Source organism: Anguilla rostrata, chromosome 5 (genome assembly GCF_018555375.3).
Source record: "Anguilla rostrata isolate EN2019 chromosome 5, ASM1855537v3, whole genome shotgun sequence".
In the NCBI taxonomy this organism is placed as follows: Eukaryota; Metazoa; Chordata; class Actinopteri; order Anguilliformes; family Anguillidae; genus Anguilla; species Anguilla rostrata.
In genome coordinates this window covers 45,539,918-45,566,458 of record NC_057937.1, presented here as the reverse complement: position 1 = coordinate 45,566,458, position 26,541 = coordinate 45,539,918, and the positions used below count along the sequence as shown (strand labels likewise).

The 26,541-nt window shown below is 42.6% G+C and overlaps 1 protein-coding gene across 2 annotated transcripts in view; it reads right to left on the bottom strand.

Annotated features, from left to right (window-relative positions):
* The window catches only part of pde8a (phosphodiesterase 8A), a 54,784-nt gene that overhangs the window by 3,277 nt on the left and 24,966 nt on the right, over positions 1 to 26,541 (bottom strand). For both annotated transcript variants that reach the window (XM_064336549.1, XM_064336548.1), the window contains exons 2-19: positions 15,390 to 15,446; positions 11,629 to 11,819; positions 10,553 to 10,609; positions 10,248 to 10,302; positions 9,476 to 9,564; positions 8,968 to 9,046; positions 8,213 to 8,353; positions 7,565 to 7,653; positions 7,371 to 7,422; positions 7,231 to 7,273; positions 6,886 to 6,963; positions 6,157 to 6,227; positions 5,434 to 5,598; positions 3,398 to 3,446; positions 2,557 to 2,692; positions 1,652 to 1,850; positions 1,036 to 1,253; positions 569 to 701 (exon numbers count right to left, since the gene is read on the bottom strand). In XM_064336549.1, coding sequence (XP_064192619.1) covers positions 569 to 701; positions 1,036 to 1,253; positions 1,652 to 1,850; positions 2,557 to 2,692; positions 3,398 to 3,446; positions 5,434 to 5,598; positions 6,157 to 6,227; positions 6,886 to 6,963; positions 7,231 to 7,273; positions 7,371 to 7,422; positions 7,565 to 7,653; positions 8,213 to 8,353; positions 8,968 to 9,046; positions 9,476 to 9,564; positions 10,248 to 10,302; positions 10,553 to 10,609; positions 11,629 to 11,819; positions 15,390 to 15,446 — 1,902 coding nt within the window. The remainder of the gene's footprint in view (positions 1 to 568; positions 702 to 1,035; positions 1,254 to 1,651; positions 1,851 to 2,556; positions 2,693 to 3,397; positions 3,447 to 5,433; positions 5,599 to 6,156; positions 6,228 to 6,885; positions 6,964 to 7,230; positions 7,274 to 7,370; positions 7,423 to 7,564; positions 7,654 to 8,212; positions 8,354 to 8,967; positions 9,047 to 9,475; positions 9,565 to 10,247; positions 10,303 to 10,552; positions 10,610 to 11,628; positions 11,820 to 15,389; positions 15,447 to 26,541) is intronic.

Sequence of the window (26,541 nt, the reverse complement as noted above, 5' to 3'; positions counted from 1 at the left end):
CTTAAAATGGCCCTGCTGTGCATTCCACACCGGCTTGCAAAAGCTGGTATGAGCCTGTAACATTCTGGCCCCACAGTGCAGCCCGTGCCCACGGTAAGAGAGGCCACCGCTACTCCCAACCAGGACTCCTTCCTTTAAAAGTGCATCAGGGCTTCATGTTTGACTGCACCTCCCCTGCGTATAAAGCTATGCACTGTAAAGCCTTTCCAGTCATGCCTAAAAACACTCAGCTTTACTGTACTTCTCAGCGTATCAGTGTGGGTGAAACAAAAAGAAAAACCACACACAATTCACAAATATCATTCGCAATTGACGAATATAATTTCAGTACCGTGATCATACTGATATGAAGACATGTATTGTACATTCAATTTGTACATTCAGAAATTATAAAATTAGGGGGTACACCTCAGCTGCCTGAAAGCTGGCATGTTGCTGGATTTTGTTTCAACTAATTTCCAAGGCCAAATTAGCCAATTAGCAGTATATACCAATAACTGAAATACAGAGATAGACTGGCCGTCCTTTTACACCCATGTTAAAAAAGGTTTGCAGCAGTCAATCTCACCCCATTCTCCTCCAGTGCGGCCAAGGGCTTGTTGATGCTGTTTACAAACTTGTTGACATGCTCAAAATGTTTGGTCATCTCAGTGGCCAGGACCATGTCAATGATCGCTTGGCGGAGGGTGCGGTATTCGTTCCTGGTTGTAAAGAAGGGGATACAAAATTTGAAACAACCCCTCTAAACTAGGAAGTCAGACAGATATAATAGCTTCATTAGCACACATCATACTATCTGAATAACAGCAGACAAAGCAGTTGGTCTGAGAGATAAATGAATTATTTCAAAGGCATGATTTTTCACAGAAAATCTGAGAGGAAAACAAAGGGATTAACAAATTCTGAACATGGCAACCACACAAATACAAGACAAAACAAGGAAACACAAATTGGTAACACCGAAATCTAGAAGTGTGAAAAGTCGATAAAGCTGCGTTCCCCGACCTCCTGCCTGGGCGGGGGAGGAGGGCTCACCTCTCCATGTTCTTGAAGATGTTGCACTTGTCGTCGCGGGTGGAGAGCTGGAAGGCCAGGGCGGCGTGGTGGCTCTCCAGCACGGCCGTGTCGTTGTACAGGATGGCCAGCTCGCTGCCCGCATTGCACAGGAAAGAGTTGGTGCGGCCCGGGTGGTCCACGTCGTGTACCGTGGCGGCGATCAGGGCCGCCACCTCGTCGATGGGGTCCAAGCTTTGCTGCAAATAAGAGTGACATGGCATCCTGGAGTCACACACCACATGTCCTTATCGGCTGCATGCTAAAAATATAAGCTGAAACTAAGAACTGTGTCTAAAATTCAACTGAATAGAAATTTACAGTATATTACTTCTCAGTGGAAATTTACTGTATATTAATACCGTAAACTACATGACCAGGTAGTAAAAGCTAAAAATGCAGAGACATCTAAAACAACATCCAGAGCTCACTTTTGAACAATGCAATGCATTAGAGTTACTGCACAAATCTCATTCATGCAGCGCCTGTTCCTAACTTGTCTTTTGTGGATACTGCACTGGCCCCATTAAATGATGACCACAAGAAAGGGCGCAGGTGAAACTTTTCTAGTTGACAGACCCACGTGTGATGGACTCACCTTCACCCTCTCCTTGCACAGGAAGTAGGCGGTGGCATGCAGCACGTCAGCGGCGTGGCTGGAGTTGTGGTACGAGTTGCTCGCGTGGTAATTGGCCTCGATCACCTGCAGCCACGACCGTAGCACAGCTTCAGAACAGTTGAGGAACTCGCACACCCCGAAGCGCGAGAAGACCGTCAGTCCCAAATATACCAGGGGCCTGGAAAGGATCGAGCAAAGCAACTGTTTGATACACTCCGAGTTCAACTTTCTCCCGCAGCTTTCAAGCTCCATACCAATATTCACATTCATCAGCGGTGCGCTGCTTTTCATTAAACTTCAAATGGCGATGTGGGCACCAGCTGTGACTGGAGATTTTAAACCTTCAGCAAATGCACGTTCATCAAGCATTTTTCCACGTCAACAACAGCTTCATAACCTCTGGGTATCAACTGCGCCATGGTGCTGTCATCAAAGCACATTTTCAATTCTGCTGAAAGGTACTACCCTGCTTTACTGACAATGTTAATTAAACATCACAAAATTGTGAGCCTGAAAACCATTAAAAACAAAAAAAAAACACCTCTAAAAGGATCAAAACAAGCCCTCAAACGACTGAATCTTGCAATCCATTATATATACACTTGTACTTTGCTTTGACCCTGGCCAGGGAGTGCCTTGTAAAAATATCAATATCAAATCTAAACACTGAACTCACAAAAACATGCTAAACAAATCAGTCACGCTGTGAGCCTGTTCTGTAGAACAACCAGCACTAGAGCTCTACGCTTTAAATTCTCATGACTTATTTGGGCAGCTCTTACAGGCTCTGCCAGCTTTGTCATGAAGCGTTAATGGTTACTAAGTGCTGGGGGTGGACTCCTCTGGGTGAGGAGCACCTGGACGGCCTCGGCTCCCGCTCTCACCGCTTCATAGTCGCAGCCTCCAGGTTGAAGATGTCGAAGTCCCAGGAGTCCTCATTCTCCATGGTCTGAGCCACCCTTGGGGGGATGTCGTTGAGCGAGAGCGGTGTGATCAGATGGCTGGGAATATGGTGAAGCTCTGAGCGCACAGAAAAACAAGAGAAGACGTGCGTTGGGGAGGACCGTGCATTGTGCAAAAAGCCATCCTTCATATAAGACATTTGGGTCCAAATCAAACTAAACAAGCAAATTCGACCTGTCCTGCTTCAAGTTTCATTATAGCCCTGCAGCACTGCATATTTCAAAAGCTTACTGAACAAATTTAATTAATTTTATACATAAAACTATGTGTATACGCTTATGATTGCACATAAAGACTCACAGCCATCTTGAACAACTTATTTTCTGCAGCCATTTAAAAATCTGATATTTACCAGATCACCTTTCTCTCAGTGTAATTTAGTGGTGTTCTGGGACTGGCCAGAGGGTCTTAGAATTTCTTTTTTGCATTTTTTTCAATGTTTGCTTCTGATTCTATAAACATTTAATATAACTTATAACAACATACTCTACACTAGTGGATCTAAATGAGTTTTTCTGACTCTACATGCACTAGACACCGCATTTGTGTTATTGCGTGCGGTGCTATCTGGTACGTAGATGACGTTCGATGAAGCTGACACTGGAAGGTTTCAGGGATGAGTAATCATTGAAGGGTTGCTGGGGTGCAGTAGGGTTCAGGGGTCACATCAGAAATTCCAGTATATATCATTCCCAGCTGTGATGTGCCCGTCTGGTTTCCTTTAAGCGGAAAATCGGGCGGGAGGCGTTTCCAGGTGCTTACGTTTTGTTGCAAAGATGTATTCGTTCCCTGATAGCCTCCGCAAACCATCCTGCAGGAGGGAAACATGAATCATGAAAAAACATGAATCTTAGCATCGCACATGAGCAACAGATCATCATATTCTTATGAATTCCATGTGGTTGTTAGTTACTATTTGGCGGGGGGGGGGGGATGAATAGTGATGACTATGATGAATACTTCAATATACGGCCCAGCGGTGACAGGGACAGGCTTCTGGCGCTGCGTTAGCTACCATATTCCCCAGCGAGTCCCAGGTTCAAGCGCAGTTGGCCGCGGAACATTTCATGAGATTCGAAACGGCTCTGCGCTCCTCGTCACGCCGCTTGTTGAAACGGTGAATTATGCGCAGTGCGCGCCGTGGCAACGGAGTCTATGAGAAATGGATGTGCGGCCCGGAGCGAGCGCCCAGTTTCTGCACGGCTCACAGACCCCGTCCAGAACAGCAGGCCCCGGGGCACGCAGGCCGCTGCAGTCACGTCTCCAGAGCGTCGGTTACCGCGCACAGTGTTTACTCGTGGATCGAGAAAGGAAGTGAAGCTGGGCTCATCTTTGACCCGTGCATTGTCTAATGCGCGGCAGCTTCGCGGCGCGGTCTATTTTAAGGCTTTGCTCTGGAGATCGGCGCGTCCGACACAGGCGGGCCTACGTTCAGCAAAAATTCATTTCAAAATCTAATTCATTTCCGCAATTCTTCGGAAGCTATAAGGACTTTTAGTCAAACAATTCAAGCCCACAAAAGCACACACACACACACACACACAAAATAACTCCCACTGAAACAAGGCAGATTTAGGGAGTTCTACCCTGGAGTCTTCTGTTCAATGAGAGTACACACACGTACAGGAAGATGCCATTCCAATTTCAGTAGGCCTAGTCTTAATCTTGAGTGTCTCTACATGCAGAGCCAAACTTCATCTTGTCTACCTAAGAACAGGATGTTATCCAAGCTACTGGTATTCAGAGGAAAAGGTTCATCTGAAAGCCTGTTGTGGTGCGGAGCACCCAGCTCTTCCTCCGCGGCCTGCAGGAGCACAAAGGACAATCTAACACTTCCTCTGGGGCTGCAGCCAAGACTGCCAACTTGGCACTCCCCTCCGCTCCGCCAGGACCGAATGCAGTCCTCACAACACCTCGCGTCTGTACTGCAGTCAGCATGGAAATGGAGGGCAGGCTGAGGGGGAGGGGGAGGGATACGTGGCCTGATACTTTTTTATAAACCTAACTTTCATGAAGGATGGAAAAGAGAGTGAAAGGCCTGGCTGATCCTGAGGAAACTCGAGGGTCCCCGAGCACGACTAGCGCCCGAGACAGGAACACGGGAGGGTCTGCAAACCGCTTTCCACAGCGTGCAGACTCGGCAGGTCTTACTGTCAAGAGATCCCGAGCCAAACAGAGTACTATTCATAAAGGGAATAAGACACTGTCGCTGGCAGCGTGCCATCTACTGTAGTTCATGAATAATTAAATGATGCCTGTGATGTGCTAATCATACCACAATTAGATTTTGAGAAGCATTCAATTAAACCGGGAATACAATTTGAAGAAACGGCAAGATTTCACCTGGGCTCAGTGCCACAGTAATATTTTCATTTTGAGCATTGGAAAGAGGGCAATTTCAGGAGGAAGCACATTCATGCAACATTCACTGACGTAATATTGCAGGATCTGCTGAACCATTTCAGTATATTAATTAAAGACACCACCACGAGAACATTATGTACCAGCCGTCATCCCAAGACAATACAAGCCTTTAAACTAAACTAAACTAAAACGGCAAGGGTTAAAGATTCCATAAATAACTTGGTCACACTGTCTTTTCCCCCGGGGGGCATGCTCCACACACTACATATCCACCACCACCACCACCACCTCACAAAAAACTGTGAGAAAACAAATGAAAAAATCATCCAGGAGAGCACATTTTCCCACATCTGACTCCCAGGTTCTGGAACATCCCCGTGAGTTTCTGCAGCCTACCACCAGGCACCCCCCAAACGCAGTGGGTTCAGACTCACCGTCATCAGCCCCCCAACCAGGTCGTTGGTGTGGGGGTCCTCCTCCTTGGTGCCGAGCTGGGGGGAGTAGAGCTCGGTGGTGCGCAGGATCTCCAGCACCCGGTCCAGGGCCTCGGCCACAGGCATCGGGCTGCTCTCCTGAGCCGCGTTGATGATGTTTATCACCTGGGTGAGCAGGGACACGCAGCCAGTCAGGTCTGTGGAGAACGCCTTCAGTACGGACTGACAGGAGATCAGCTCTTTGGAGAACTTTAGTGTTTTCTTGGAAGAACCTCTTCAAACTACTTTTTTCCTTTATTCAAATTTAAATTTAGAATTGTAGTTTGCCTGTCCCGAACAGACTTTTGTTACTGCGGGAGGCGTGTGCATTTCATGTGTAGGTCATGTGACAGGCTGCTGAGGGAAATCAAAGCGCTGCATGCAGCTTTGCACAGGAAGGCTGCAGCCGCTGGGAGGCTGCAAGGAACCACCTGACCAGCCATTGTGAGAATTAGCCTGCTGACTGCAACCCTCCCTCCCTAGGCAATTCTGTAGCAGTAGTTCTGACTTGCTTCACAGAAGCTGAAGGTTCAGAGTCTGGCTCTGGAGTATGGACCACATTGCTAGATAGAGAGCCACCAGTGGAGATTACAGTTTTTAGGGACTAAAGTGTCATCAGATCTGCGGGCGCTGCAGTCTGTAGGCACTAAGCCTTGCATGGGAGAGCTTCCCTCACAGGCATACCTTGGTTATGGGAGCTTCAATGGTCATGGAGTGGATCCTGGCCATGGAAGAGTGCCTCCTCTGGGAACTTCCTGCAATGACATCATTTCTTTATTTACTTCCGTAAAATAAACAGGTTGGAAACATTAGCAACTACACTCAGTATGCAGATCTGTCCATAATGGGGCAGGACTTCCACCACTATGCATACAGATTTATAGAATCATGCTTATGTCTAAAGGATTTTAATGTTTTTATGATTTAAAATATTCTAAACTGATGAAAACTATTTGAGAACCATGCAAAAAATCTTCCAAAAGTTATTAGCAAACCATATTTTCATATTAACATCCATAGTAAATGTGAATATTCCTTTAGGTGTCTTCAAAACAAGGTGTCTGGAAACAACATTTCAAATACATGTACAGGGGGGCCAGAAAGCAGTTTCCATCCGCTTTTCTGTGTTAATTTGGCAAATTTTTATGGCAATTATAAACGTGGGCCGAAACGTTGACAGTTTCACTTTGTTAATCAATAAAAAAACAAGTAATTTGTGTCAACAGTCGCAAGGAAAACTGTCAGAGTGATTTGAACAGCCCTTGGCCATTGCAACCTAACCTCTGCTGATGGATGGCGCTGTGCGCAGAATCACGTGTCACTTTGTGCCAGCGTGCTTGGTGTGGGTTTAGCGGAGCGGAGATAAAGCAGGGCGACATTTCCCACAGCAGCCCGCCGAAAGCTGCCACTCACCATCGCTCCCCCGGGACGTGGTTGATCTGACGTCCAGAGAACCTTTCCTCCGGTCTTTGTGTTTGCAGGACTGCATGTCTGGGGACAGAGGAGACCGCAAACTGAACACCTGAGCTTGCTAACCGCAGCTCTGTTAATAAAGGCTGCAGGTTTCGGCAGGTAGAGGGCTGGGCAATTCCAGGCCTAGCAGGCGGTGGTGTCTGCTGGGTCACATTGCATCTCAGCTAGCTGTTAATTGTTTATTAAGCACATTATTTAGCAAAAGTCAGGTCAAGGGCTACAGAAGCAATGAGTGCATCAGTGTAACCCAAATGTGAAACCCAAAAGTTCTCCCGAAGGTCATACCTGTCTGAGACTCTGCTTGTACACGATCACTGCACTTGTCAGACTGGGGTAGGGAAAGATAAGAATAATAAATATTTGTCATATTTGTGTTCAGCAAGCCACCATTTAATCTCCTGTGATGTGCGAAATGAACTTCTTACCTTATTATTATCATTTAAAGGCCTGTTAATAGACACATAGTGTCTGATTTTTCTGGAAAAAAAGATGGAAATGAAAAGGGTCAGAATTTTCCCACAGTGACAAATTCATATTTTGTAATTGAAATGCAGCACAACATCAACTAGTTGGTTTCTTCAGTGTCGGATGATATCACCATGTGGTAAGTTCTCCTCACCCTCCCTGTCCAGGCACAGGTGTGATCTTCACATTTTGCTGGACACTATCTCCATTCTTCTTTTTGGCATAATAAACCCCCTGCCATTCCTAGAACAGCAAAGTAAAGACGAGGAGATGAGCAAAGGCAACTGCATAAATGAATTGCCCTCAAAAGGCCTATAACTGAACAGTTTGCGTCATAATGCCATTACATGGCCATTCACCATAAAATTCTTTTCAAAAAACAAAAATAAAAGTAAACGATGCGGCGCCGGGAAGCACGAGTCTGTGGCTACAACTGTGGAAAATATCAAAGAACGGCGACGGCTTTATTGTGAAAAGCGTGCCCAGCGGAACCTTTTCATGTCTGAAGCTCCTGGACTGGTTACGGTGGCGTTCAAAAGCACCTTCCCACTGTTCCAGTCTGTAAATGACCTTCGCGGTCTCTGAAGTGGTCGCACACTGTGCGGGCCGGTCGCCACAGATCTGCGCACTTGAAAAAGGGGGTCCCCCTGCCCGGCCGTCTGGCCCCGGCGAGCAGCGAAGCCGCAGGCGTCCTCTCGGCTCACCCGGGGCCTTCACCGGCGGGGACTCTTTCACCTTCCAGCTGCCAATTCATTTTCGCATTTTAAACTCCCATTTACAGCGGAAATCCAAGGGTGCTCACCTTTCCTTTCCGTATGCAGGAGTTTATGGTGTCGAGAAGGTCAGGCTTATTCCTCTCGCTCGTAGGCACTTCGATGATCTCCTTCCCAACCAGCTCGCCTCGTTGGTATCCCATAGAGGACTCGTAAGCAGGGTTCACGTACTATAAAACAAGACCAGGTCAAAACCTAGTATGTGGCTGGACCGGCCGACCAATGGTGTAACTTCATAACTCGGCCGACCAATGGTGCAACTTCATCACTCAGTCACTCAGTCACAGACATTCGCGTTTGTAGGGCTGGCCCTGCTGTTGCGGTCCAGCCAAAAAGAGGGAAAAGGTCAGACATCGCTGTGTAACCAATATTATGAGTGCGTAAGACAAGGCGCTGCCAGTTACACCAATACTCTTTTTCCATCACTTGTCACAGCCCGTCACAACAAAACACAATGTTCTTTCTGTTCGAGAAAAAAAAAATCCTAGTAAAAATATAACTACGTCTGGACCGTGATGCTAGCAAAACAAAAGGATCTTTTCATCTGAGGAGCGCACAGATATCATCACTGATATCATCGGTCACAAGACTTCGATCCATCTTCAGAAAAGCCTCCCTACCCAATGAGGGAACAGCAAAAATGCATGAGACTTCCTCGGACAGGGCTGGTCTTGTTGTGGATGACAATAATAGGACACTTCAGAAACCTCAAAACAATAAGTCTTTTGGTGTCATCAAAAACTTCCAGCAACATTACAGCAAAAAATTCCCTCTAACAACAAACCTGGATCACTTGATCTTCACTTGTGATCTCAATAGCCTCTTGACTTTGTTCCAGTGCAGTAAAAACAGCATTGCATGCTCTGAAAGTTAAAAAATACAAAAACAGCTGTAAGGGGGCTACTTCATTTAAAAGAGCAAAACACGATTGGCGGGAGTTGGGGTTTACTGTAAGTGCACATTCTGTAACTCAGAACATTAAGCTCTTTATTCTTTATTTATGATGTTCAGCATAAAGCGCAACACAAAGCAAAGAGATACCAGTAAAAAAAAAAATCCTTTACCATCAATATCCTAAAATCAAAACACATACCAATGCTACGAAGCAAAGAAAGGTCCACAAGTACTCACTAATGCATGTGTCAAGGTAGAGCCGGCTAATAAAGGACTTTTAAGGGATTATTAATGTGTTTGAACAAGAGCTCTTGTGCGCTAGCCTCTCTCTGTGCGCAGCGGGATAGGTGCTTTAATGGTAACTGGCTAGCTGTTACCCAGGCCTCCCGCTTGGTTACCTCAGTTTGAACTGCGTCCGCACTTCTCCGTGCTCCAGTTGAAGAAGCTCATTGTAGCAGGCCATCATGTTGGCATTTTCCAAATATCTCTGTTGGAGTGGAGAGAGGAGGGTGAGGGGGGAATGGGTTTTACTGTCAAGTTGTTTTTGATAATGTGAGATGAGACTGAAACTGGTCGTACACCGCATGCCGCAAGTCCATAAAAACCTCAACATCCATATTTGTTTCATGCCGAGCTTTGGCATTTCACGATGCAGTTATTAAGGTCTGAACTGAACAGGACCTTCACATGTGTCTCTTAACCCTGTTGCAGCTCCCCGGAAAATAAGACTGAAATGGTTTCCCGTAATGATATTAGGACCCAGCAAATATGTGACACAGACGGCAGATTGAAGGGTTGGGATATAATTTTAACCTAAAAACAACCGCGGGCTTCTGGAGTTATTTCCACCGCTGTCCCGGCACGGAGCAAACAATCGCACATCTTGTTGTCGTTTGTGATTCCTGCCCCGCCGCTCTCCTACGAGAGGAGCCGTCGTCTGGTTTGTGGACGGCAGCCGGCGGTGAAAACAGCCTGCCTCAGCAGTTCTGCCGCTCGGCCCACATGCACCCATGTGGTGGCTGCTGAAGGCCACGGAGTGCTGCACACATGGGACTCAGCTGGGGCACCGGCTCCCTGCTCCCCCCCCCCCACCCCCACCCCCGCCCTCTCCCTCCCTCCCTCCCTCCCTGCTCTCCCTCCCTCCCTCCCCCCTCTCTGTCGCTCCCTTACCCGGTTGAATCCAGCGGAGATCAGAGGCATCACTGACCCCTCCTCGCGGTCTGGCCTTTAAAAGCGCAACACAGACCATGTACATTGTCACAGTCAATCCCATCACAGGAGCTATATTTATAAAGGCAATTTTTTAAGTGTTTTTTTTTTTATTTTTTTATTTTTTTAAACATGCCTTTTTTTCCCCCTCTAAACAGTCATCTGCCTGGTGAACATTAAACACACGTGCGTAATCGCGATGCTGACAGTATCTGAACTGACGCGGAGCATGCTGGGACAGCGGAGCGCCCATGGCGGGCCCATACCTTTTCACCACGGCGACAATCACAGTGTTTTCCGAGGAGCTCGCTGCTCTAATTGACCTGAATGCAAACAGAAGGAACCATTTAGCGCGTTTGGCGGCAGAAAGGCACTGTGGCATCAAATCAATGTTGCTTCAGTTGCTCGCGGCCCGACGCTCCGAGGCAGAATCGCAGTTGTGCAGCGCTCTGTAAACGAATGTGGCTCTGAAAGAATGTACTGTACACTGGCAGTCATCAGCCGGCGGTTACTGGGAGGGCTTCGCCCATAAAGCCTCTTTAGTACTTTCTCAGGCGCTCTGCGTGTGCGCTCAATGTATATGGATCGGCCAAAATGAATAAGGTTAACATACACGGCAAGGCCAGTTAAACTGATGTTTATAAACTCGTTTTTCGGTTTACGCCGTGGCTAAAGATAGAGCTGAAAGGACACGTTTCTCATTTCAGAGGGTCACAGGACTTCACTGAGACATGACTGAAGTTGAGCCAGAGTAATCCCGGCTTCACTGTGCAGTGAAATCCATCTCACAGATCTGTTTAATGTTTGATATCCCTCATAGCATTTGATAGTTTCTTCCTTTTTGTCCACCCAGATAGATGTCATAACACAGCAATGTGCTACTTTGAACACAGTGCTTTCTCTGATGAGGAGAAAGACGGATGCGATCAAACTAAATTAAAAACTTTAAATTACTTTTCAAAACTATGACATCATTTTGTAATACAATTACAGATCTTAATGGCTATGAATTAATGAAAACTGATGCAACAATTGCATTTCAGTAATTTAATAAATATTCTCTAAATATTTGTAAAATAAATATTCAAAAAGTGAATCTTTTGGGATAGTCATATCCTATACAAATGCCACAGTATCTTTAAAATTGTCACCAGTATGCGATACCTCTGAAATGAAACGGAGAACGCTTGGGAAGGAATGAACGCGCCAGTTTTTCCTTTGAATCTCGTGTGGGAAGAATGTGTTAAAGAAAACGTACAATTTTTCAAAACACCTAGACTATTCATTTTTCAAGCGCAGGCTTAAGTTAAACGGCTGCAGAGAGACAAATGTGCTAACATACCGGCATAATGCTTCTGCATCAAAGTATCTGGAATGCCTATGATCGATGATGATGATGTCGTGATGCTTTTCCAGGAAACACTCCAGCGCGGATTCAGGAGTTCTGGCAACATTACACCTGAAGTTGGCTTTTTCACAGGCCCAGCTGAAGCCATTGCTCTGGCCATCTTCTTTGGCAAATACTAACAGTACCTAGCAACAACCAAAAAAAAAAAAAAACACAAATAAAAGGAAAGGAATCAGCACATTAGCCCTTTGAAAAAAAATACGCTAGGAAAAAAAGGTTGCTCAAACGTCATCACATTGTCCCTGGAGATCATCGAATTGCATAAAGCCTTCCCTGTATATGTGGTTTGAAATCTGAGCACTAAACATCATGCCATGCCCTTTCAGTACTGTTCATATATATGTTCCAGGTTCTGTAGTTTTGTGTGATATGTCCGTGCATGTCTGAGACATGTCGGTCCATCAGGGCATCTGTTTACAGGGTCAAGGGTTACGCTGACCACAGCTGCCACCAATTGCTCTGTCTGAGCTGGAAAGGCTGAGGACACAAGGCGCTGTGGCCACGGTTAGAGCAGCCAGTTAGAACACAAATCCTGTCAAAGTATTTTAACTTGCGTAGGTAAATGCTAAATATTTAGGCAAGCCTCCAAAATCTGACGGGCTAAGATCAGACTCATGAGTCATTCAAAAATGAACAGACGTCATCTTAGAATGGCTGGCAGCACTGAGGATGAAGGCAAAGAATGAGTCTTACGTCTGCATTATAACTGAAAGACTTTTGGAGCACATGCAAGTCCTATTCACAGCTTCCCAGCAAAATAATCGTTTTGGACTAAGCATTTGTGGTCGGGATGCAGGCAATTATCATTAAATCCACATACAAATCCATGACTGATGAAGTGTTAATTATTCAATGCTATTACTTCACCCTGTCCATCAATGGTCATGAAAGCACTTGGGTTACAGGATCCAAAGCTAATGGAAACCATGTACCTTGTAATGAACAGATCACAGGCAAGTACTGCTCACACTGTAAATACATCATCACTCAAATAACTATGTAAGATACGCAGGCCCTTTTGCCAGAATTCCACGTTGACACGCTATTCACAAACCACTTCACCGTCTAGCTGTGAGTTTAGACAAAGCGCAGAAGGAAGCGGTGATGTGTATGCTTGTTTTGAAAGAGGAAATGATCTCACAATTGTCCTCAATCATACCCCTTTCTACATATCCTTTATTCATCCAGTTGGCCACTCAAAACATACATTTTTTTTTCTGTATCACAATGTAAGCAAGGTAATACACTCAAATACTAAACAAGCACAACTGAGGATATTGCTTTGAAACCCGTTTAATAAACGAGGAATGCACTGCATAAACCTAAAGGTGAAAACTAGTTTTTTATGAAAATCATAATTGATCTGATCAGAAATCAGAAATAATTCTACCATGTTGTGGTACAGGCAGTGTTTTAAAAAACAAGCTTTATTTAATGCGGAATGCATATTAATGGCCATGTGTTGCACGATACATGTGAAGAAGTATCCATAACAACAAAATAAAAAACATCACACTTACAGAAACTTGTTTTGTGAAACAAAAAAGGGGAAAAAAACTGGATTGGAGATGGATTGTTACTTCAGGAATGCACAAAATGTGCTTATCCAAACAAAAAAAAGAAGAGGAAATGGTTTGAAATGGATGAAACAGCAGTGATTCTGTCTAAGGAGTTTGGCACCGTTTCACACTTGTGCCTAGAAAACAGTGCTGAAAGCGCACTGGTCTCGTGAGTGAGGGGGGAACGAGCGAATCAGCTCCGCAGCCCAAGTGACAAAAACAGGAAAAGGAAATCTCTCCATTTCATTTTCCTACTGTAATTAAACCTTACAGTATCGCGCTGTCGCTCGCAGGTAAAGCACAGCACTCACTGATACAACCTCTCTTCAGTCTACATGCTGCACTGTCATGCTACCTTCGACTGTCATTTTTATGCAAGGCTTACTACATTTCATCTCTTTCACCAGGAGTTTGGCACTCCACTGATATAAATGAAGCAAGAAAATGAAGCGTGCTTAAACATCTCACTCAAAGTTAAGGAAAAATGTACTGGGGTGAGACTGAATGCAACCCACATCTCAAAAAAAAAAGAGAGGACACTTTTGAAACATTTTCTGAAATAATTTATCATTCTTCCTCTAATGCACATTTACTCAAAGCACAGGTGAGGCAGACCACAGCATGAAAGCCTTTAACAAAATAAGACAGGAAAGTAGCCTGTGCTTGTTAAGCATTCTGGTGACTGCTGACTTATTGCGAGGTGCTGTGAAGTATGAACAAAGCTGAGCAGGAGCATTTCTACATAATTTACTACATTCTCCAAACGGCCTTCCTAGACATGATGTTTTGAGCTGAAGCAAAGGGGCTTACACGTTCGTGGTTTAAATGTCTGTGGGCTAGAATATTAAACAGGCATTAGTGCCCGTTCAGGCATTAGAGGAATTGGACTGGAATTCATATCAAGGATTCTGAGAAGTCAGGCTGTGGCACACTACATCGCACAGTTTCAGCTTTATTCCCTCTGCACACCAGAAATCTGCATTAACAGCTCTAAGTGACCCCTCTGGCCCCACAGTACAGATGTCACAGTGGCTTCCAGGAAGCCTTCTGAAAGGCAGAGATTTCTCCGTGTTAAAGATGGAAGGACACTAAGAGCTAAAACCACTGCTAAAAATGAAAAGGGGGAAAAAAGCTCCTTTTCCTCATTTCACCATTCAACCACATGCCACAAGACATGGAGAAAAGGGCAAGCGTTTGAGGAGCATGGTATAATGAACCATTGAATGTCTGAATGTCAGAACTGTGATGACAACACAGGTCCCCTGAGCCTCAGCCTGTTTCTCATATAACATGTATTGTCCCTTATGGTATGTTCATTGCGATGAATGTTTGGCTTGGTTGCCAGGGAAACACCAAAGTATGGCCCGCACAATGCATCTATTAAGAACTTTTTTTCTTTCTAAAAATGGGTGATTGTTTTCCCAATGTTTTTAAGCTTTCTGGGTAACACAATTTTTATCTAGACTTAAATGGCAAATGTGTTATCAGATCTTTTTGATAGTTTTACTCATCACAAAATCACTTTTGTAATGTGAAAACTAAAAAAAAACTAAAAACATTTTTTAACTTTTTAAATATTGTATATGTATAAGTCTTTTGTATTTTCAGGAATATTTGGTGAATTTTTGTGAAATTCATGCTATTGTGTGGGCTCCTTTTACTTTTCAGATTACAAGGGGAAATACAGACTTTTTGCAATCAGTAAAAATATCAAGAATTGTCCTATTAGCATGGAAGTTAGACAGTTCCAGGACAGAATGTTTCTGAATCTTATCAAAACTATTGTTCTGGAACACCAATGTACCGACACACTGTCGAAATTCAAGAAAAACAACAGTTTGAGCACAATTAAAGTGCAGCACAGTAAGTATAACATTAAAATTGGCTGCATTCAAAGTAGTATCAATCATAGTAATTAAGGTCCTGTAAAATGTCAAGATATTAAAGTCCACATGCATTTGTTTTTATATCATATGAAATGCATTGTTTTGTCTTCTTGTTCCTCTGTGTTGTACTACTCTATATTTTTGGTTTCAATATATATGAATAGCAGTTTACAACACCATTGAAGGACTAGCTTCACTAAGTCATCAATGCAAATTGATAGGTCCATAATAAAGATGAAAAGCACTGTACCTGAAGCTGATCTTCGTAGAGCTTCATTGGCCCAAACTGCACCTCTGTAAACGTGGACTGCAAGAGACAGTGGTGGAAAGATTACATGCCATACATGTTTCTATGGGACAGTTTGTCAATGTTATGCATCTTTGAATAAGCAGAATAAAAGCACAGCATTGTCACATTATACATGTTTGGTATTAGCGCAAGTGTTTTAGTATTAAAGCATAAAGTATTAAAACAAAGAGGAAAAATCTCACTCTAAGTATGTTTTTAGATGCCCCTCAGCCAGCTGTGAAATGCTGAATAAAAATGACTCCATTTAGAACAATGCAAACGACTGCAAACTTTTTTAGTTAAAAAAAGAATGCTCAGTCTGCTAATAATCTATCTTCCTTCCTCCTCATGGAACACCACACAGGGGTTAGTATCCATAGCAACGTAGCCCTCTGTGGATAGCCATCCCTCCAGAATTCCTCTTCTCAGTAAACAAATTGTGCACGTGAGAAACGCTCACTGTGGAATTTCAAATGCAGAGCAGTTTTTAAATCACTTCTTATGAAACTGCAAGCCTTTTAAAAAGCGGATTAGATTAATAATGATCCAGCTTTGCAGCTGAATTGAGTGGGTTTCCTGAAAAGTCCACATTCGGTATATACATTTGCAGATGTAACCATCCTAACTAAGGAAATGAAAAGGACGTGATGTACGAACGGCAGGTTTTATCTATTATTTTTGGCATTATGCCTTTGAAATGCTGCTGGTGAATGTTCTGATGCACCTGTTTTCCCCAACTGTAGAACTATCTATATACATTACATACATTATATTTAGTGTGTCCGCTTCAAATAAGAAGCTTGTTACCAATCACCCCATACAAAGACCTGCAAAATATTTAAATGAAATCTGAAACATTTGTAACTTTCCCTTAAGCTGCTCTGTGCCCAGTTTGACATGGCAGATTAGTTTACAAGCTTTGCCTCCAGAGATGGTAATACACAAACCTACAACTAATCATTTCTGGCTTCATATTATGGACTCATTGTTATTTGAAACAAAGAATCCATGTCGCCTCAAAATGATTTCAATTGCATCAAACTGTATGTAAGCTACTAATCATGCTAATAACGCAAAACCCCTGAAGTAAGGCCTGCCATTTTCCCTACATGGGTTTGCTTAATTGCAGTCATGGGGAGATGCTAAGAGTCAAATATCTGACGTATTGAGTTTCGCCACAGCCCAAGCAGATCCGAATGCGACGCGTTGGTTCGGTGGACTGATTCCTTTCCCTTAATTGATGCTGACAGATTCAGTAGGGCTCTGGCTTGTGTTGTGTAACAGGGAACAGCCTGCCTTCTGATAACTGCAGGGCCACTCTTTCACTGCCACAGAGGAGGTGGCTAGTCCCTCCACGCAACAATCGTCTCAAAGACCGGAGTGAAAACAAAAAGCGGAGGAGGCGTGCGTGTGGGCAGCATGCGCAGCCTGTACCAGCCTGCGGTCCTCCAATGGCTGCGGTCCATGCCAGCCACGCCCCCCTCATTGCAGACTACACATCTTGGCCCCGCTTCTGGGGGCTCACAGTCCACTAACAATGAGTGACAAGTCTGATTTGTGAGAGAGGGGGAGCTTGTACCAGTCTTTTTATTAAAAACTATGCGGCTAAAAATTTGACAGTGTTTTCCAAAGCTGTTCTCTTCAATGCAACGCCTAAATCACAAAACAATCATAATAACTGTGAAAACACTACACACTAATTTTTAGAACTTGAATGCTCCCTCAAATCCAGCTTAAACTTCAGACTCAGAGGCCCACATTCATTTGAGTACAAATACCCTCTCCATAATGAATTGCACTTAAATTGTGTGATATTAGTACTTCTGGACAAAGTAAATAGTCCATCCACTCCAAACATTCCCCTCCATTAATTTTCTATTCCAAATCATCAGTATCAACATAGCAGGCAATTATTCCAACAGTGCTGTATATTTGTCATCCAATTGCATTTTAATGGCCAATATTATTCCCAGGCAAGTCAGACAGCAAAGTTCAATTATATACACCTACTGTATTTACTTAGCACTGCAGCCTTTAACCCTACATCCTGTCTACTGGGTTCATCCGGTCCTATGGATCTCCTCACCACAAAGCCCTTCATATAAACTGGAAGAGCGGCTTTCCACTAAAGTGAAAAACAGGAAATTTGATGACATTGTTCAGTGAGCAGACGTCAGCAGAGACAGATAGAAAGGGTAAATGGTTTCCTAGCGGCAGCACAGGGACCAGAAAGCCTGGAATCCTGGGAGGTCTGCTGAGTTTCACGATAAAATGGCTACATGAAAAATATGTGCAGTTATAATATGCTTCATTAAATCAATACCTTCACAATAATCGCCTGCAGTTAAGATAGCATGCCATCAATTAACACACAAGATAAATGGTTTCAATCAAGTATGTACTATTTAGGGTTACTTCCGCCAAATTGTACTTAAAATTATATGATTACTGTCTTTTTTTTCCTTTGCGGATAGAGCTGTGTATTCGCACTTGGTATTCAGGTGATTTTGCACATATATATTATGATTACATATGAAACTGTTAGTTTCACAGTACAGCAAACTGAATGTGATAAAGCAGTTTGAACAAAACATTTCACACAATACCAGGTACTCCACTGTCAGACCGTGAACAAAATATCTCTCCAGTGCTTAAAGTTTTCAATAATCCAGCTGGAAAATATGGGCTGTGCAGTATATATTCTCACATCTGAACTCAGGACTTGCGTATGCCGCTCAAGCCTCCCAGTTAAGGAAAAAGTGAACTTCATTTGAAGAAATTGAGATATCTAAAGTTCACAGAGCTGGATTACAACATCCAACGAGGAAAAATAACAAATGACGAAACGTTAACCTAGAAGGTTCTAGAATGGTACATAGGAAGGATGTGGTGCAGTAAGGCCTAACTAAGCTAAACTTAGCAATAAAAAGTGGGAATAATTCAAATTCAAGGGGCATTCAGGTCAAAGTCAAACAATTATGGTTTAGAAGAGGAATAGCAGGCGGTCACAGGCGTGTGATGGCTGCCATGTACCCAAACCGTCCCTCATTTTTCTTGTCATCACCATTTGCGAGGACGGGGTTTCCCTCCAACAGAGGACCACTGAGCTGGCAATGCTGACAAAAATGTTTATAAATAGAATTGCTTCCTTCCCACAGCAAACAATTTCGAGCCCACAACTTCATATGGGCCCATTTATAATATCTCACCCTTTCCCATTCACACAGATGTTGCATCACTTATGGGTGAAATTCAATAGCTGACATTCATTTAAAAACCTAAAGCTGCAGCTGTAAGATGACTATATTGGAGCCAATGACACCAAATGACGCGTAATCTCCCTTTCACGTTGGGAAAATCAGTCCCTCTTGGCTTCCCCTTTCTTAAACATGAGCTGGTGACCGCCATAACAAACCTCTCGCCCAGACTCGATCCAAAGAGAAAAATGTCCAGATCAAATATTTATTAAAAACTCTGCTAAAGAAATTTGTTGAGCTATAGGTTTTTGACTGCTATATATTTACATTAGAGTACAATTAAATTACAGCATATAGGCCTATTTCTGCTGTTCCAACATAGCTCTACACTCCAGCTCATAAAATCTCATTTTCAATGGGAATCATACAGGAGATGTGACGCACCAATTTGACCCCACTGTAAACATGGCCACTGTACATCATCCCTCACCACAATTTAATACCAAGTACCATACTGATCATTCCTTATGATCCGCCCATTTCTGATTATCGCCCACATGGCAACTACTTACCAAAACCTGCACTGCAATCATCAGATTTTTCATGTGATTTTAATAATGACAAGCATGTAATCAGAAAAATGTAATTAATTTTTATACTTCACGGGATAGTTCACTTTCTAAAGTTTTAGTGTATTTTTAAGTGTATTTTTTTTATTGATCCAGATTACAGAGTGTGTTACAATAAGTGTGTTTCAGATGCTCGCTGACTTTGTGACAATTTGCCAGTTTTACAATGGCAGGTATCAGGGAATTCAAGGGTTGTATGTGTGTATACTGCTGAGTTATTACTCAATTTATAATGTACAATCTTATTTTCTGTGGTCCTGCAACCTGCACTCAAGGAAACTGTGGCACAGATTCTGATATCAGCATTACTACACGGGTTCTTGGGAGTGAAGAGCTTGTGCTGCTTGAGATCTGAGAGACAGAGAATTACCAGCATAATATAAAAACAGGTTTTTATGCTTATAATTGTCAATAAATGCTAGAAAATCAATCTGCTTAGACTATATGTACATGGGAACATAACATTACAGTACAAGCTGCTCAGGAGTTACTGGAAGTGTATTTTCCGGCTTCACGCCACAAACCCCTGAAGTCAACGATATCCACCACTGTCAAGCCAGCAGGTCCATAAGCATCTAAAACATCCTGCTGAAATATCCACACACAACAGCGGTTTGGGCCCGTTGAAAACATACAGTTAGACTGAAATAATATTTTAAAACTCCAAGAAAGTGAACTATCCCTTTAATACAAGTCACACATTATATTACAGCCTGCAATTATTCTTAAAGTTTAATGCTGCCTTCAGATACTGTAAATAAAAAAGACAGTAAAATTAAATAAAGTTTGATTGATACCAAGCCAGTGGAATTTGTTGCAAAATATTTAATAGAAAAGTGTGTACAATTCATAATTATAACTATCACTGCATGATATAACTATCAACTTTGCACTTATGGTAGGAAATCTACACCTCCTATATCACACAAAGCATAGCAAACCACAAGACCGTTTGCTCACTAGCATGACGTTCCCTGTAAGCTGTTAGCAATTACAGCAAATAATTCAAAAGATAACTCGTAAAGTTCCCACCATCATTCCTGGATACTGACGTTTGTTTTAGACACAAATGCCAATGCCTTCATAATATCATGTGCTCATTTACAGTACACCAAGGCACCGCAAGAACACACTGACCCTCTTTCTGTCTGCAGCTTTATCTCTTACCTCACAAGATAATGGAATACGCAAACATGAGGTGCCATTGATACACCAGTCACAGAATACTGTAAGACACCGCATGCCCTAATAAAGACAGATTCACTACAGAGAAATTTAATTTCATAACATGTTTGATATTAAAATAAAATGTCCAAATTTTTCATTAGTGTGGAAATGACACATTCACTGACTACCATCTCATATTTCTAATCTTTTAAATATAGAAACAAATGTTCCAAAGTTTAACTCCCAAAAAATCAGAAACCCAGAATAAGAAACAATCAGTAATTATTAATATAATACCAGAATATACATGGACTAAAATAGCATATTTGTTAATTTAGACAGGCCAACGTGTTTTCAAGGTTATAACCAACCTCCCAAATCAAAGTAACATCAAAACCAGATGCAGGGCTATATTTGCTTTATTACGATTAACACGGGCACAGGACTGAGAGGTCCAGGCATTGCTTGCTGACGTTAGGGGAAAAGGCAGAGCTCCCTAAGCACAGGGCTGTGTGACAGGGTGCGACGCGCGAGAGAGCGGCTCTTCGGCCTTGCAGTGATGCGTTTCCTGTCAGCTGGGTGCGCGGCGTAGCCTAGAGACTGTGCCAGAGGAGCCTGGACCAGCTCTAACACAAGCTGCAGCAGGGACTAACCAGAGACACCGCTGCGGTACTTTATATTAAAAATATAAATACGTGGCTGGAGGGAGCGATGTGTCTGTCATTTAAGTGGACTTATTGAAGCAGACAAACACTCCCCATGTCCCCATTACGGGTAACCATACTGAGTAACCATTACTGCAATAGCTCACAATTATTAACTATGATAACTATGATATTATAATTAAATATGTTATATTTGAGAAAACAATGGACATTACACTTCTGCATTTAAAAAGTTGAGGGTGTATACCTGCAAAAAGGAGTGCTTACAGTATTTATTCAAAAATTAAGTTTGTCTTCACAACGATTCCATAAAATGTAACTAACCATATAACCAAGACAATGCATCCATTTTGATCTGTAATATGCACTAGTATTTCTTTCTTTAAATTTGAATAAGTTTACATTTATTGCCACTGATATAAATTGGCGTGATACAAAGGTCCATGTCATCGAGTGCAACCCATAGAAAAGGGCTGCATGAAAAAATGGGTTTAAATCCATTTAAAGAAAATTATAGTATCCGTTCAAGGTCATACTGGTGGGCTACATGCCTGACAGAGCCAATTCAAATGAGCCAAGTTTATCAAGCCAGAAAAAAATGTGACCTTGTAAAACTTCACAAATTAAGCTCTTCACGGTGGTCAGAAAAACCACCAAATTACATTGCCTTAATTACCAAGCAAAACTCAAAAATGACAGTGATAGGTAGGCCTTTACAGCATGAGAAAGAAATGAATAACTTTTTGAAAAACTTAAATCCTATTTTGATGGTATATTAATATTTTATCTATAAAAAATAGACACACATCGCATGCAAGCTGCTAAAATGTGAGGCTATTAAATGGCCAGTGTCAGGGTAAAGAGATTTTTTTTTACTTTAATCTCAAACGCATAGCAGATTTATTTCATGTGCTGTAGAAAACACAAATCACAGCAATTCAGAGCAGTATCAAACAGGAAAGTTTTTTGTTAGTCGAGCAATAAACACACCTCTGTGATATTCACTGCACATTCAAGTACATGTAGTGACTGAACAGACAAAAACTGGCATTAGCTGAACCAGTGTTAGTGTGTGACATAACAAAACTAGTTGCGGGATACCTTAAGGCACTGTGGGTCAGATGAACATCATTATGCAATCTTAGCGGAGGCCATTTTGGCTGGGTAAGGCTAAATCAGTGCCACAGTATCAGCTCTCGTGTAACGGTATCTATCCCCCATCTCCAGTACATTCATAAGCCTCATTTTAACTCACATTAGCAGTATGTCCTCAAACTTGTCAATCCCTCCTTACCCGAGTGTAAGGGAAACAGGTAAGAACCATGCTGTTGCACATTTAGGCATACCCAGGTATTAATTTTTGCACTACAGTCTAGGAGCATAACTCACAGACGTAACTCTACTGTACATTCTATACATTACAATCAAGCACACTTTGAAATGAGAAGAAGGAATATCCAAACACAAATCCAGAAGCCTGCTATGCATTGCCTTTGTTTTGAAAGGAGACATTACGAAATTGTGAGCCAGGCTTAATACAACTAGCAATTAAATAAATGGCCTGTATGTAAGTGGACCCCTGGGCAGATACACTTTCTCTCTCCTCCCCGTCACCTTCAAGGTATTTCTGTCCTTATCCTTATCCCAATTACACAACAATCCTCTGCTAATGCCACCACAACCTTAAGCCCCCTACGCCACCCCCCGACATGTCCAGAGGAAATGGTTCGCGCTGATTCACACACGGGAGAAGCCGAGCGCCTTCCAGGAAACCTGGAACTTATCCACTTCAGTAAAGGCCCTGAAGCAGCCCTGTGCCTCAGTCTCCATCATTAGCAGGCTGGTGTTAATGACAATGAGGAGAGGGGGAAAAAGATTGACAGTTCAGCCCCCCACGGAACTTCAGGGCTGAACTTCTCTCAGCTGCACACCAGACGTTCATTTATTATCACGGTTCAAACCATTCCAGGACTAAATAAAATCCAGGGCAGGTGCTTGGATGGACGTGCTAAATGTTTGCACACTGTAGTGTAATGGCCATCAACTTGTTGTGTGACGGGAATCAACAGAAGACTTTCCTTTGATTTGTTTTCACATGCCTACTGAGCGTTTTTTTCCACAAAACTTTTATTTCAGACTATTTGAAAATTATTTACTTTACATTTGTGCGGTAGACCATGAAGCATTTCTCAGAGAACAGCCCATTAGTGGCCTTTAGAGGTCTAATCCCTGATCTTTGTTTGGTAAGATGGATGGATGGAAAAATAAGTAGGTTTCTTAATAGTATCTTGGTGCTCTCCTGCCCCCACCCCTCCACAAATCTGTCTCCATAATAACCTGACCCAAGACAACATTCTTCACTCTAGCATCACCAGTCTACAGCCAGTCATCAACCCTAATCCTGCTTTCACTGCACTGAGTCGAGGACCATATCAATATAACTTTATAGGGGGTAAAAAAAAACAGATGAACATAGGATGTATTTTAGTTTACTTGTCTGATTTGAGAGTTCTGCACAGCTCCACTTGGCCCTTTCTCCAGCTTGTCTATGTGCTCATCGTGCTCACTGTCCCCAGGCTTCTGCAATACGGCACAGCTTCATTCTTCCCCCTCCTCCCCACAACGTTCTCCCGATGCCAAATTTGTATTCTAGAACTCGGCAGACGTCAATGATTCTTTCAATCCCATGTTACTGACATGGCTCCTCTCCTCCAGGTTTTTATTTTTATTTTTATTTTTTTACTTTTTACATTTACTTTGTGGTTTTCCTCTGTGTTCAAACCAGGCCCAGAACTCTGAGTCCCTATGGCGTGAAAATAGGCCGAGTACTCCGGAGAGCTACACCTGCGTCACAGGGCCGAGGAAGCTACTGTGGGGAGTTCAGTCCAGACAGCCACCACCTCTGTAGGCCATGCAGGAGAACCGATACATTCATACATTGACCTTCAGATCCTGCCACAATTTGTGCACTGCATCATGGGTACTTGAATTATGCATTTAGAGATCAATAGCTTGCTCGTTGTGTTATTAGCAACACTGTATTCGTTTCCACTGATGTTTTGTTTAGCTGACAGAATAAATCATTCCCCAGTGAGCGCTATGCAAAGTAAAACGTTTTTCTTTGCACATTCCTAGACACAACATAGATGGAAAAATATAATCAACGTAACAATGACTCGCTAAACAAAGCCACAGTGTCCTTGTAAGCGATGCTGTTGAACATCACTCTCACCACGTTCTTTCCACTCCGCAAAGCCGCGATTGCAGCGAAGAAATTTTCTTCAGTGTTTCTCCAGCTCTGTTCTCAGAGAGGGAAGAGCTAAACACTCCCAACACTGCAAGTCTGAGAAACTAAACGGCCTTTTTTCTACAAGATGTGTGTGTGCGTATGCATGCACATGCGCGCACTCGCACACACACATGCGTACACGCACACATGCACACGCACACAAACTATCAACTACCCCTATAACAAAAATTATGACTTTGCCAGTCAGAGCATTTTGTCCATGGAAGCTTCTGCTAAAAAAATAAAAATAGTGTTACTCATTATGCTTTTAATTATTTTAATTACAGTTTATTTACAAAATTAACTGTAAACTGTAAACCACAATCCAAATGAGCAAAATACAGATTCAAACTGAACCTGCAAATTCGGTTGGGGGAGGAGAGGGTCATTGTGAAACCAAGTGGTTCTGTGACAACATACTTTCTGTCTAGCATCTAAAATACAACAGAAGGCTTCTTACAAAGCAAAGTCTTTGGGTGTCTTGTGTTGGAACCCACTTTGAAAAACACTGATTCAACAAACGTAAGAAAGGGATCACATGCCATCCCATGATTCCATTTTTTAAACCTTGAGGGAAAAGCACAAGCCTCTCAATGCAGCCTTTAAAAAAAAAATAAAATAAAATAAAAAAAACAATAGGAGGATCTGTTCCTAAAACACAATCACCTTAGCTGACACTTTTCCCTGAACCAAAGGCTTAAATAATTTTCACAACCAAGAGAGAGCAGGTTTTTCAAATTTTGTAATCCAAAATGAGACATGGATTAAAAATTCTGGATATTTTTGTAGCAAGTGTCACAAATCTGTAGAATGGATTCACAAATATGCAACTGGTTTCACATATCTGTAGAATGGATTCACAAATATGCAACTGGTTTCACATATCTGTAGAATGGATTCACAAATCTGCACAATGGATTCACAAATCTGAAAATGGATTCAAAAATATGCACAATGGATTCACAAATCTGTAAATGGTTTCACAAATCTGAAGAATGTATTCATAAATCAATCAATTAATGCAAGAATACACATAAGAACAGTTGCAAACTTGTACAACCACAGCAAACATAACTCAGTATTTAAAACCTCACAAATTTGCCATTGCAACCCCTCAAATGCTATTCTGCATATCATGTGGCGTAAAAGTGATGGGTAACCTACACTTATGTCTTCACCTCGTTGCAATCAGAGCCTAGGAGGAGGGTCGACAAGCATACAGCTACTATGTGGCCAACCAGAGTCGTTTTGAGTGACTTTTTCCCGTTGATTTTTCCATTGACATCCCCGAACCAGACCTACATCAACCTCCTTGCTTTTAACATAAGTCATTATTAGTGATTTTGGTTAATGTTTGCTCAGATTTGGCAGGCTAGCATGCTAGCTAACTAATGTTACATATAACGGCATGGGATGTTATCAAGCCAGTGAGTTCAGATAATGTAAATAATAATAATAATAATAATAATAATAATAATAAATAATTCACTGTGAAATTTGGTGCAAAGGTCGAGAGTGCTGACTGAGCCTACTATGTTGTCTTTGCTCAAGTTGTACAAGTTTACAACTGTTCTTGCATGTATTCTTACATTAATTTACAGATGTGTGAATACATTCTACAGACCTGGGAATACATTTACTGACATTTTTTAATCCATTCTATAGATTTGCAAATTTGTAGATCTATTCTACAGATTTGTGATTCTTTTCAACAAAAATACCTCCATACAAGCACACACGCACGCATATGCACAACCACTAAAATGAAAATGAAACTTGGTAACAGTCGGGTGAAAGGCAGGAGTGTCTATAGCAACGCATTCCCTCTCTAAGGCCTCCGCGTTTCTCACAGCGGCATTTATTTAACAAACACGGTGGCGCCAGCACTGTAGCCATCCTCAGCAATAACCTGTTGTAAAACTGGTCCTTCTGGGTCTGTCGCTCTAGCCTGTCGGTCCATCCGCCGCACAGCTGCGTGGATTTCCCCATAGCCTTTCACAGAGATTTGGTGCTGAATCCGGGCGCAGGGTGTTTGCCATGCCAGGTCATTATATTCCTGTGCCTCTTCCAGGTTCTTGGGAGGTGTCAATTTGTATATCATTCCTTTCTTTGGTACATCTAAAACACTTGGCAGCACTTGCTTTAATACAAAATAAATATAAACCT